Below are 12,118 nucleotides of genomic sequence, written 5' to 3'. Positions count from 1 at the left end.
CACTTGCTTCGGTGTTGAATCTTCAGCCAGTGCTGAACACAAGTTATGAATATTTATTTTCATTATTGCAGTGCATTTAAGAGCTCCCTTAGTATACAAACAAAATCCATAATCAAGCACACAAACTAAAACTTTTATTTTCAATTTCAAGTTATCTGCATGCCTGCACTAACAAAGCAAAAAAAAAAAAAAAAAAAAACAACAACAACAACATTCACGTAACATCTCCAACAGCTCCCCAGTAATCAGGTTTCCAATTATTGCAAATTTGCAAAGCTACTGATATTACTCGCTGGAACCTGTTCATAAATCTAAAATGCGATTTAGCAGCTAATATCAACGTGTCAATGTGATGAAATAAGTTCAGCCCTTCGTGTTTATCAGTGTTATATGAACAAGGCTTAAGACTTTCTTTAAATAGGCCATGTATCGGGATGGAAAACCATTCGCAAGTTTGCGGCGTATCCAACAACATGAAGTACTTACCAGTGGTTCTGGCACTGCTCGTGCCCCTAGCGCCGGCAGCAATTCTTGAGGACATTCCAGGCTCAGATGAAATGGAAATTCCAGCATTTGTTCAAACACTCAACCAGCTTCACCGTGGGCCACCATTGCCGCCAAGCACCAAGCGTGCAAATGTGGAGACTCGATGGTTCAACCAGAGCCTGGACAACTTTGACGACACTAACAAGAGCGTGTGGAGCCAGGTGAGTTCGCTAGTTCCTTACAGGGATTAAACTAATCATGTCAAACTTATCTTCGTCAGCGTGTTATGATCAACGAAGAAAACTTTGTAGATGGTTCCCCTATCTTCTTATTACTCGGCGGCGAATGGACAATTGATCCGAATTCCATAACATCAGGACTGTGGGTTGACATAGCAAAGGAGCACAATGGGTCACTGGTCTACACTGAACATCGATTCTTCGGCGGGAGCATTCCAATTCTGTTAGCTTCATACCTCTGCTTGCTACATTTTCTAATTGATATACATAAAATGTATGTTTTATATTACAGGCCCCTTTCAACGGAAAACCTTAAGTATCATGGTGTGGAGCAAGCTTTGGCCGATGTGGTAAATGTTATCAAGGTGCTCAAAGAAGAGGACAAGTACAAAAACTCTAAGGTCGTCGTATCAGGCTGTTCCTACTCTGCGTCCATGGCAGTTTGGCTTAAGCTATTGTACCCCGACGTAATAGTGGGCGGTTGGGCTTCCAGTGCTGTGTTAGAGGCCAAAGTCGACTTTTCCGATTTCATGGAAGTTGTTGGCAGAGCCTACAGACAGCTGGGAGGGGACTATTGCTACAACCTCATCAATAATGCGACATCCTACTACGAGCACTTGTTTCAGACTGGTCAGGGAGCTAAGGCCAAGAAACTCCTCAATTTGTGCGACAGTTTCGACGAGAATAATGAAAGGGATCAGTGGCAAATATTTAGCTTGATTGCAAACATATTTGCAGGCATAGCGCAGTACCAAAAGTAACTATGGCACAAGCAACATCTTTCTTCTTCTTCTATATGATTTTGTTTCTTTGTAGACCAGAAAACTATGATTTGGCCCGATCTTGCTCCGTTCTGCGAAACTTGGATATTGATGATGCCTCAGCACTATCTAAGTTCGTACAGTATAGTCTCAGGCAACAAGGATGTCATAATGCTCGATATCAGGAAACTGTTGATTATTACAAATGGGTCAAGAATAACTACAATGGTAATCGTAAGTAGAGCCGTATACCTCAAAAGACGCTGTAAATCAAATATGAACTATTTTTTTACTTCTTAGTACATCTCAGCTGGTTCTATCAAACATGCAGACAATTTGGTTGGTTCCAATCCTCTGCAAACAAGAATCACCCATTCGGATCTACTTTCCCGGCAACTCTGTATACCGATATGTGTCGCGACGTATTCGGATCCCAATACACCTCAGCGAAAATTGAAGAATATATTCAGGCTACAAATAAGAAGTATGGTGGAAGGAATCCAGCTGTGGAGAATGTTTATATGACTCATGGTGGTTTGGATGGATGGAGCGCAGTTGGATCTGACTCTGCTACAATTATTCCACAAGGCTCGCATTGTTTCGATTCTGGCTCAATCAATCCCACAGACAGTCCCGCATTGCGCGCAGCTAAGGAACGAGTGATTGAACTAGTTCGCGAATGGCTCGCATAAACTCCACATGAGCGGATTTACATTTGATTGCGTTCTCTCGAGTTGAATATGACTGCATTTAATGTTTGTCTAGTAAAACGTGAAATGTGCTTTCCACTTGGTACTGTATAATAATTATTAATGTTGGCCAATTTGCCTATTATTTAAGCTAAGACAGATTGCAACTGAAGTATGAAAAATTGAAAACATTTACATATATAGAAAAAGAATAATTTCGCATAAAATACGCATATAGCATTTAAATTATTATTTTTCCATCTTTTAAACTTAAACTAGCTTCAAGATATCAGTAATGATGATGAATTGTTTTGAACAAAGTTTACAATTTAAGTAGGCCTAGCCACTCTATTTGGGCTTAAATATCCATACATGTGTATTTTAACTTTAATGTTTCTAAAAGTCACATCAACAATAAGCTAGCTCAAGTGTTTCACACTCACGAGAATTGCATTTGAAGTTCTCAAGAGGCCAACCCAATAAAGTGCTTAATTTGCGACTAGCGGTAAAACTTCATTAATAACATTAAACAAAAAACCCGCGAAATTCCATTTTAGATAAACTTTTTACTGAGCGAACTCTTCGTGCAAAAGCTTGCTGTGTTAGGCTAAAGAAACCTTGAGCATGCGCTTGGCTGAGCACTCGCCCACTCAGTGAGCGCCGCTCCGCGAAAGCTGGCTCAAAAATCCAATCCAATTCCGTTATGAATGGCATCCTGTTGCTTGAGCAAACTCGTAACAGGTGGCAAGGCTATGGCAGCGCTCAATGCGGTTCGGAGACAGCTTTAATAGCTCTGCCGACGGCATGGCCAAGTGGCAAGTGGAAGTTACTTTAACAATGGCAGCTAAGCTCCGATTCCCTTCCAAAGAAGAAAAAAAGCCAAAAATGAGCGAAAACTGCTGTGTTTGAGAGTAACGTTTCAGGGCTTTCTACAGACACCTTGACACTGTGACACACAAACACAGTTGCAGGTGTCGGCGTCAAGTTTAAATTACAATAGCCATCCACATCAGCAGCAGCAGCAGCGGAAAATTCTTTAGAGCTCCGTTCGCATAGTCTTCGTTCAGGGCTGTTACCTTGAAATTTGCTAATCGCGTACATATCTCTCAATTTGGCCAGCCGTGTATATGTTTACCTTGTTGCCCAGCAGCCAGGGCTGTGAACTTACTTACCACGAAGAGCTAAAATAACAGCGTCAAGTGGATTAGCTTGCCAGGAAGTTTATAAGTAAAAACTTAATTGAATGGCAAAAGGAGGCTAACAAATTGCAAATTGCAGGCAAACTGCTGACAAACAGCTGAATTAACAAGTCAAGTGCCCTTTAACTTTTAGGTGATGGCATGAGCCTTAAACAGGTCTATTAATATATATAATTTTGTTTTCGCAACATAATTAAGGATTGTTATTGTATATAAAATCAATATTTATGGAATATATATGTTAAATAAAAATTGATTTATAATCAGATTGAAATAAACGTTAAGCTCAATGAGCTCACCTAGAATATAATTAGGCGCAACTACAATGTTATCTTGGATAGGCACCATTTTATGGTATCATATATACCCAGTTTCAGAACATTTAATTAACTTTTCTTTCAAAAAGGTCGAAGAGTCTTTATAAATTAAATATATTTAGTATTTATAAAGTCTACAGAAATCTCTCTGTTCTCGTTAGCTAAGGGAAGGCGAAATCTTAAAAGCACATTTATTTCTGTAATATTCAGGTTCATTTCTGCCTAGATTTAAAATTTTTGCATAGTCTATCCATATCTGAATTTTCTGTTTAACCAGCAAATTAATTTGCCTAAGTACATGTAAAATGGAAGCTCTGATACTGAAAATAACAATTGAGCTTTGCACCCAGGTGGGTTAGATGTAAATTTATGATATAATTTAAAAGTGCCTACAGAGCGCTGCTTGAATGGAGTCTATTAAAGCAGAGTCTCTCCCAGGCATCAAAACCATCAAAAAAGTTCGCACACTCACCCACCAAGCGGGATTCAAATTTAATTTTTGGAGTTCTCAAGCGGATTAACCTTGCCTTCTGCATCACCTGGGGGCCAGCTCAGTTGCCGCTTAATTTGGCGTGGTCCAATAATTTTCCTTATTTCAGCTACTTGACTGGCTAACTTTAAAGTGGACGCGGCAGGAGCCCACGCAACGTTTATTTTCCTTTAGATTTTAATCAGCCCAGGGGCATATAATAATTATAAATTGTTAAACTTTTTAGTTTTTATTTTTGTAGACTCTATTTATTGGAAGCTAAAAAGGTTGTCTAAAATTCGTTTCGGATTGAATCTGTTAATATATATCATGTTAATAGGTACTTGAAAATAGTACTCATTAACTTAGTCTATCTGGTTATGAGTAAATATGTATATATAACAGAGTTTTCAGGTTGAAAGATGAATTTTTGTAAATAGTGAACAAATTCTGAATAATTGCACTTTCTTTTTTATGCATATTCATATGCATGTCCTTGGAATATTTTTATATAAATACTTCCTACTACTTAAATCTGCAATAACAAATTAACAGATAAAACATTGCCAATTTGTATGACTTTGGTTTTAAGCCAATTCGAAGTAAAAGACAATATCAAATTGTTTCTGTCGAAGACTCGGCTCAAATGAGTTTGGTATTGGCATCACCTTTGGGATTACTACTGGAACTATGCGAATTTTTCTTTTTATTCACATACCATTTCTTTTTAGGATGTTTTGCATGCAATGGTTGCTCGGCGCCTTTGCTAGGAGCTGGATTGGATGCAGCATCGGGCTGCGTCTTTTGCAGGTCATTTGAAGGGGGCCTCGGTGGAGCTGGGTGCTGGTAGTGAGGCCGAATGTTGTTCCAATTGCTATTTTCGTAGGTCGGACGAAGTTGTGGTCGAACCGTTCCTTGAAAGCGTGGCACAAACTGATAATTGTGCATCCGTATTTGACGATAAAATGGATTGAATGGCCGCTGCGACATTGTGCCCCCATTTCCATTTATCTGCATTTGCCCCATCCGTTGCGATAAGTTTGCCACGCCCATTTTCGAAAGACGCTCACTTTCTCGTTCCCTCCAGTGAATGTACAAATGGCGCTTGAGCTGGCCAAAGTTCTCAGTATAAAAGCTGCACTGATTGCAATGTACGGGCGTGGCATGGAGAAGTTGTTCCACCTGCTCGGCGGGCATCGGCTCAACCGAGCCCTTCACGCAAAGCAGCGCGTATATAGCTTGAAACGTTATAAACAAATCGGAGTTGAAGGTGTTCCAGTGCTGAATGCGACGCATCGAGCTTGAATAGAAATCATTCGAGATGACATGCATGTTGAGGCGATTCATAAACGAATCAATTTTAAATCCAATCCGAAAATCACTCGGTGACAGTTGCTGCTGCTTAATAACATCATTCGCCAGATCCATCATGTGGTCCAGCAGAGGCAGATGTTCGCGCTTCAGCTGAAAATATACTTTTGCATATGCATACATACATACATACATTTACACTTATTAAGTGCAGTTTTACACACCGCTAGCACATTGGCGATCTCCTCTTTGGGCAGCACGACAAAATGATATTGCGCCTTGGGGCACGTCACGTTGCGGAGCACCGCTGCGCGCTCGCTCTGAATAACAACATCCTCGCCAGCGCTCAGTTTGCGAGTTAATTCACCACGTTTAAATTCCAGATCAATCTCACTCTCCGCCATGGCCTTTGAGATTTGATGTGATTTACCTGAATAATCCAGCCGACGAGCAGGAAAACAACAAAGCTGCAGCTGAACTGTTGGAATTGGTACATCTGATTTTAAACACTATGGTAAGTGTTTTAAATAAGCTTCAACAGTGTTGAACAAGTCTGGGAATATGAAAAGCGAAATAGAAAATACTGCGGATGTCTCAATCTCACAACGTCACAAATGCATTCGCAACTCTGTGCAATTTACCAGGCGTGACGTCACAATGCTGAGGGCTTAGAAACTAACCTTCACTCTCGACATAACTGTTCGATTCCATTCCATGGATGACGTGGCCTTGCATACTGCGGTAGCTGATAAGATTGTTGCAAGCGTGCAAATTTGGTTTCATAGAGAATACAAATCCTTGATCGCAACTTATCGAGACTTATATGAATATATTCATTTCGAATATATGTATGTATTTATTTTTGTTTTTAATAAATTATAACATTTTGAATGAGTTTTTGGATAATCTATATTGCATATAAATCCTCAGGACTTCTGAGAGTTTTCAGTTTGTTTGGTGTGATATTGTTTTTTTAATTGGCTTTTCTGCACGTATTTTCCCTGATTTTGATTCTGAGCATTGGGAGCAGATGATTTTTTTGCATTAGACAGTGGATTCATACTTATATTCACATTACCGATAGGGTAATTTGCTCCACTATTATTCAATCCAGGACCCTGCACATTGGACCCATTGAAGGCCCGAGGTCCGTGTGGCCCATTGAAGGCCCGAGGTCCGTGTGGCCCATTGAAGGCCCGAGGTCCGTGTGGCCCATTGAAGGCCCGAGGTCCGTGTGGCCCATTGAAGGCCCCTTGATTGAATTGTCGAAATTTGGACTGACTATAAGGCGACTTCTGAACATTTTTATCAAAGTGGTTGGCATGTTGACCTTTATTTATCTCCGCCACTTGGTTGTTCATATTTTGGTGCCAGCTCGATGGGTTTCGATTAGTTGCAGGCTTATCGCGTTTGAAGGGATTGGTTGGCAAGGTTGGATCATGATTGTTTGACTTCACTGCTTGATTTGACTTTGACTGATTTGATGGTACGGGAGCTTTCTCTAGCGCTACCTTGGGGGGAGTTGTCAATTTTGCATCGTCTAGCATGCGAGTTATCTTTTCCACTTGCAGCTTTATTTGGAGCTTATCTTCTCGATTTTTCCAATGCTCAAACAGGTGTCCTTTCAATCCAAGCAAAAGATTTGTTTCGAAATCGCACTGATTACAGCGCAGGGGCAATGCTTTACGCAATTCGTCTGCTTTTTCAGCTGGCATGGGCTGCACGCTGCCCTGAACACGAATTAGGGCATAAACTGCCTGATACGTTAAGAACAATTCTGTATTGAAACTGTTCCAATGTCTTACTCGACGCATGCACTCCGAATAGAAATCATTCGATATGACATGCATATTCAAGCCGTTCATAAATGCATCAATTTTGAAGCCAATCAAAAAGTTGCTGGACGGCACATATTGATGCTGTTCAATAATTTGATTTGCCAGTTCCTTCATATGATCCAAGAGCGGCAAGTTGTCTCGTGTCAGCTGCAATGCGGCAAATGCATTAGCACAAATCCATATAACATTGAAATATGTATGTACGTATATATTAAATGTCTTACCGCAGTCACATTCGGTATATCCTCCTTAGAGACAACTATAAAATGACATTGAGCCTTGGGATAAGCATCTTTGATTACAACCGCTCGATCAGTTTCGATTAGAGGTTTCTCAGTTTTCGCCCTTTGCGTCAAAACCTTTTTTGCAAATTCCCTGCGATTACTCATTTCGAATCATATGATTTCTTCTATCTTCTCCTTTATCAAATCAATGATTGAAATTATCGGATATACAGCACTCAGAAATAATTAAAAATTAAACTTACACAAGTCTATGCATGTGTATGTACATATGTCAAACTGAATTCGAATGAGACGTTTGGAATAGGAACACAATTGCTGGTGAATATTGGAATACAGTGTTGTAAAGAGTCCCACTAACATATGTTTGCTTGCAGAAGAATGTACATACATACATACATCCACATGCATGTAAACCTTTTACAATTGTTGAGCTCAGTCAGTGCTGCAGCAGATGTTCCTTGAGCGAAGGGATGTTCTTAGCAACGAATTCACACTGGTTGCACGCCAATGGCTTTGACAGCAGCTCCTCTACCTTTGCCTTGGGCAAACGTTCTATTTTGTCGTTTTTGCTTAGGTTCTCATAGAGTGCTGTAAGTATCCGAGAATTAAGGCACTTTACATTCGTAAACTGCTGCTTGCACCAACTAACCTTCGTATGGTATAAATAGCGACGTATTGAAGCTATTCCAGTGTTTCTTTGTCTTTAACCAACTGGAGACAAAGTCCTTTGATATTACGTGCAAATGCAACCGTTGCATACTCGGCTGGGCATGAAAGCCAATCCGAAAAGACTCAAAGCATTCGCCGCGCACTTCAATGATATTGCGGGCCAGTAGATGAAGTTCCTCCAGTAATGGTAAATGCTTTCTATTCAACTGCAAATCGACAAGAAAAACACGTTTCGGAATCCGGTTTAGCTAACCGCGAGTACTTACCTGAAAAATGCTGGCAATATCCTCCTTGGGAAGCACAAGATAATGATGGCGTGCTTTTGGATATTTGTCCGCAATGACAACTGCAATGTCCGTTGATATAATTAAATTAGCTGGATCTAAAATTGTTTTGATTAGCCCGGTTTGCCAAGACATTTTTAACAGCTGATTCGACCGGCAGTCGGTGGTTATGCAGTGTTGTTAATGTCGAAATTTCTCTGTCAGTGCTGCTCAGCGCAGCTGCGAGCTCAGTGATGCGTGCGTCGAACGCGCAGTGCCGCGCGTTGCGAGCGTCAACGTAAGTCTTCCAACGTAGGTTTTCACAATTGGTATTCGATTTATGAAAATTTAACCTATTAATTTTATTAAAAATTATCATTGATGAAAGTGTACGATATATCAACAAATACTGTGTACTCATTTGAAAGTAGTGGCACTATTCAACACTGCGCGCAGAGTATATGCAGCCCTGCACGCAGCCCTGCACGCAACCCTGCAAACAACAACAATGAACTACAAGAGCCGAGAAGAATATTATTTGTTTGGCTGCCTAAATGTGCTTGTGTGCAGCGTGTGGGCAAGTAAAAAAGTGCGTACCGCAACATACAAAAACGGCCGTACATTTTTTACGCAACGCATGCGGAATTTGCACAATTACGTGACAGTTTTTAATTGAAAATCATTCAAATTTCATTTGAGGCATCCTGTGCACCGCCAATCTAACGGAAATTTGCATCTGGAAATCGAAAGTTTGCCCATCTAGAGCTGCCCAAAAGATTACGCAAAGGAAATTATAATTGCAGCTAAGGCATCACACAAGCAACATGGCGCAGGTTACCGAAGTGAAACCACGCCTCATGGCCGAACCACTGCACATTCAGCGACTCGAGGCAGCATTAAATATGCGCCCCTTCATGGAGATGGCCCGCGAGGCCCTCAAGCAGCCGTTGAGCAGTGGCAGCGGTGAGGGCAGCGCCACTGAGCCGGAGTCTGGCCAGGAGCAATGCATTGACTCGGACGAATCGTCGACCAGGGTGGGCATGGTAAAAATGAAACTCAAGAAGCGACGCCGAGAGCGTCTACTGGGCAGCAAAGAGGGTAAATAGAGTACAAACTGTGAGCAGTATTTTTAATTGATTTTTACTCTTCTTCTTTGACAGAGCGCCAGAGCGTTAAGGCGCAGCTTTACAACTTCAATGATCTAACTAGTGATCGGGAGTGGCTGTACGAAATATTACTGAGCGATACAGATAGCGAGCCGCAGGTGAGCGACGAGGATGAATACATTAATCAAATGCTTCGCGAGCATCTGCAGGAGCAACGCCACCGAAAGAATTATTACAAAAAGGCCACAGTGAGTAGTGGAGCAGTTGGTTAATTGGCGTGTATTAAACAAAATGACTTGCAGAACGCTCAATACGCTTACTATGGCAGTGGGCTGCTGTCCAATCACGACGTTTACGCTGAGCGTCAGCAGGCAACAGCTGGCGTGCGGAAACGTCGACGTCGCACCAAACAAGAGATACTCTTGGCTCGATTAGCTGAAGCGCAGGCGGGTCCCAAGCCGGTCAAGCAGCGTCGACGAGGGCGTAAGAAGCGCACCACATTGGATTCTCCAGAGTCGGGGGAAGTGCACCCGTCCGAGCTCGGCAAGTACAGTTTTGGTGACACGCTGCCTGCCAACGATGAGGATGACGACGACAATGGGGAGGTGGACTACAAGCGCGAACTGGCCAACTTCGCGCTGGACTACCCTGAGGAGGAGGAAGAAATCGAGGAGGAAGTGGACGTAGTGGGCGCTGTGGACGGACAAGTTACGCGTGTGCGTCGCCGTCGCAAGAACCCTGAGGTATTGGCTGCTCGGCGGCGACGCATCTGGCAGATCATGTCCAAAAAGGAATCCGGACGAGTGCAGCGCATCAGAAGCAACAATCACAAGGAGATGCTGGCCAACTGCAAGCGGGTGGCTGGAATGTGTGCCAAGGTTGTGCGCCAGCGAGCGCTCAACTCGCAGCGCATCATGAAAGAGACCGTTTGGCGGGCGAAGCGTCTAACACGCGAAATGCTCAACTATTGGAAGCGCTATGAGCGCGTGGAGCGCGACCAGCGTCGCAAACAAGAACGAGAGGCCGAGGAGCAGCGCAAGCAGGATGTCGAGCTTATCGAAGTGAAGCGGCAACAGCGCAAACTTAACTTCTTAATTACCCAAACGGAGCTGTATGCCCACTTCATGTCCAAGAAACTTGGCCAGGGCACCGAGGCGGATCAGTTGCGGATACTCAGCCAGTTGGACGAGGAGCACAATGCGCGTCTGGCTACCCAAGACGATTACGATGCAGGCGAAATGAAGCAGCTGGCGCAAGCGAATGCAGAGGCTGCAATTCAGCGAGATTTGGATAAGACGCGCGCCTTCGATGTACCCTTCAAGAAGGAGCAAATATTGGAGCAGCTGCAGGAGCTAGATCATCCGCTGCCAGAGAGCGAACAAATGAAGGATTTGCCACAGCCCAAAATGTTTAAGGGCACACTTAAAGGCTATCAGATCAAGGGCATGACATGGCTGGCTAATATATACAATCAGGGAATCAGTGGCATCCTGGCCGACGAGATGGGTCTGGGCAAGACAGTGCAATCGATAGCGTTTCTATGCCACATTGCAGAGCATTATGGTGTGTGGGGTCCGTTTCTGGTCATTTCGCCCGCCTCAACACTGCACAACTGGCAGCAGGAGATGGCACGGTTTGTGCCCGACTTCAACGTGGTGCCCTATTGGGGCTCGCCGAATGAGCGCAAGATCTTGCGTCAGTTCTGGGAGCAGAAGCACCTGCACACACGTGAGGCTAGTTTCCATGTGGTGATCACCTCGTACCAGCTTATTGTCAGCGACTACAAATATTTTAATCGGATTAAGTGGCAATACATGGTTCTGGACGAGGCTCAGGCCATCAAAAGCGCCGCCTCGCAGCGCTGGAAGCTTCTGCTGGGCTTCAATTGCCGCAATCGCCTGCTGCTGAGCGGCACGCCCATACAGAATAGCATGGCTGAGTTGTGGGCGTTGCTGCACTTCATAATGCCCACGTTGTTTGATTCGCATGATGAGTTTAACGAGTGGTTTTCGAAGGACATTGAATCGCATGCCGAAAATAAGACTGGCATTGATGCGCGCCAAATCTCTCGTCTGCATATGATATTGAAACCCTTCATGCTGCGGCGCATCAAGAAAGATGTGGAGAACGAGCTGTCCGATAAGATTGAGATTATGGTCTATTGTCCGCTAACCATACGCCAGAAGCTGTTGTATAGGGCGCTGAAACAAAAAATTCGCATCGAGGATCTGCTGCACGTGGCCAACGGTGGGTCCACGACCTCTGCGTCCGGCGATGGCTCTATTTTGGATCGGAACTTTACCTCGAACCTTATGAATTTGGTCATGCAGTTCCGCAAAGTCTGCAATCATCCGGAGCTCTTTGAGCGGCGCGATGCAAAGAGTCCCTTTAGCATGCGATGTGCGGAGTATGTTCTACCTCGACTAATCTTTCATGATGGACTACTGCATAGCGCCCTACCCAGCCGAAGACATCTGCTATATAATCGGTTAGCTAGCTATTTGGCTTTGAATTGAATGGAGTTCT

The 12,118-nt window shown here is 43.3% G+C and overlaps 5 protein-coding genes across 7 annotated transcripts in view; 2 read left to right on the top strand and 3 right to left on the bottom strand.

The window, feature by feature from the left end:
• The first annotated feature begins 458 nt into the window (after positions 1-458).
• On the top strand, positions 459-2,686 carry LOC6573285 (thymus-specific serine protease). Its single transcript, XM_001999335.4, has 5 exons — positions 459-707; positions 767-948; positions 1,018-1,482; positions 1,542-1,720; positions 1,787-2,686. Exons 1-5 carry the CDS (start codon positions 474-476, stop codon positions 2,176-2,178), a joined length of 1,452 nt encoding a protein of 483 aa, XP_001999371.3. The 5' UTR covers positions 459-473; the 3' UTR covers positions 2,179-2,686.
• Positions 2,687-4,645: 1,959 nt separating this feature from the next.
• LOC6573286 (aprataxin-like protein) lies at positions 4,646-6,261 on the bottom strand. 2 transcript variants are annotated; one of them, XM_001999336.4, is made up of 3 exons: positions 6,152-6,261; positions 5,696-6,024; positions 4,646-5,624 (listed from the first exon to the last, which is right to left on the bottom strand). In XM_001999336.4, exons 2-3 carry the CDS (start codon positions 5,873-5,875, stop codon positions 4,803-4,805), a joined length of 1,002 nt encoding a protein of 333 aa, XP_001999372.1. In that variant the 5' UTR covers positions 5,876-6,024; positions 6,152-6,261; the 3' UTR covers positions 4,646-4,802. The 2 variants fall into 2 exon arrangements, with proteins under 2 accessions (XP_001999372.1, XP_015022338.1); XM_015166852.2 differs by lacking the exon at positions 6,152-6,261 and having other exon boundaries at positions 4,646-5,635; positions 5,696-5,779.
• A 101-nt stretch (positions 6,262-6,362) lies between these two features.
• On the bottom strand, positions 6,363-7,889 carry LOC6573287 (aprataxin-like protein). The gene is made up of 3 exons (XM_032728018.2): positions 7,797-7,889; positions 7,534-7,728; positions 6,363-7,456 (listed from the first exon to the last, which is right to left on the bottom strand). Exons 2-3 carry the CDS (start codon positions 7,696-7,698, stop codon positions 6,398-6,400), a joined length of 1,224 nt encoding a protein of 407 aa, XP_032583909.1. The 5' UTR covers positions 7,699-7,728; positions 7,797-7,889; the 3' UTR covers positions 6,363-6,397.
• LOC6573288 (aprataxin-like protein) lies at positions 7,632-8,686 on the bottom strand. Of its 2 annotated transcripts, XM_044007502.1 has the most exons (4): positions 8,490-8,686; positions 8,204-8,429; positions 7,947-8,142; positions 7,632-7,912 (listed from the first exon to the last, which is right to left on the bottom strand). In XM_044007502.1, exons 1-3 carry the CDS (start codon positions 8,640-8,642, stop codon positions 7,991-7,993), a joined length of 531 nt encoding a protein of 176 aa, XP_043863437.1. In that variant the 5' UTR covers positions 8,643-8,686; the 3' UTR covers positions 7,632-7,912; positions 7,947-7,990. The 2 variants fall into 2 exon arrangements, with proteins under 2 accessions (XP_043863437.1, XP_001999374.1); XM_001999338.4 differs by having other exon boundaries at positions 7,632-8,142.
• Positions 8,687-8,971: 285 nt separating this feature from the next.
• Positions 8,972-12,118, top strand: part of LOC6573289 (chromatin-remodeling ATPase INO80) — a 39,365-nt gene continuing 36,218 nt past the window's right edge. The window contains exons 1-4 of the mRNA XM_015166853.3: positions 8,972-9,075; positions 9,186-9,584; positions 9,647-9,840; positions 9,895-12,080. Coding sequence (XP_015022339.1) covers positions 9,311-9,584; positions 9,647-9,840; positions 9,895-12,080 — 2,654 coding nt within the window. The 5' untranslated portion in view covers positions 8,972-9,075; positions 9,186-9,310. The remainder of the gene's footprint in view (positions 9,076-9,185; positions 9,585-9,646; positions 9,841-9,894; positions 12,081-12,118) is intronic.

This window comes from Drosophila mojavensis, unplaced genomic scaffold (genome assembly GCF_018153725.1).
Source record: "Drosophila mojavensis isolate 15081-1352.22 unplaced genomic scaffold, ASM1815372v1 contig_16, whole genome shotgun sequence".
Taxonomy (NCBI): Eukaryota; Metazoa; Arthropoda; class Insecta; order Diptera; family Drosophilidae; genus Drosophila; species Drosophila mojavensis.
The sequence above is the reverse complement of the archived record's forward strand: the minus strand, read 5'-3'. Positions and strand labels throughout refer to the sequence as shown.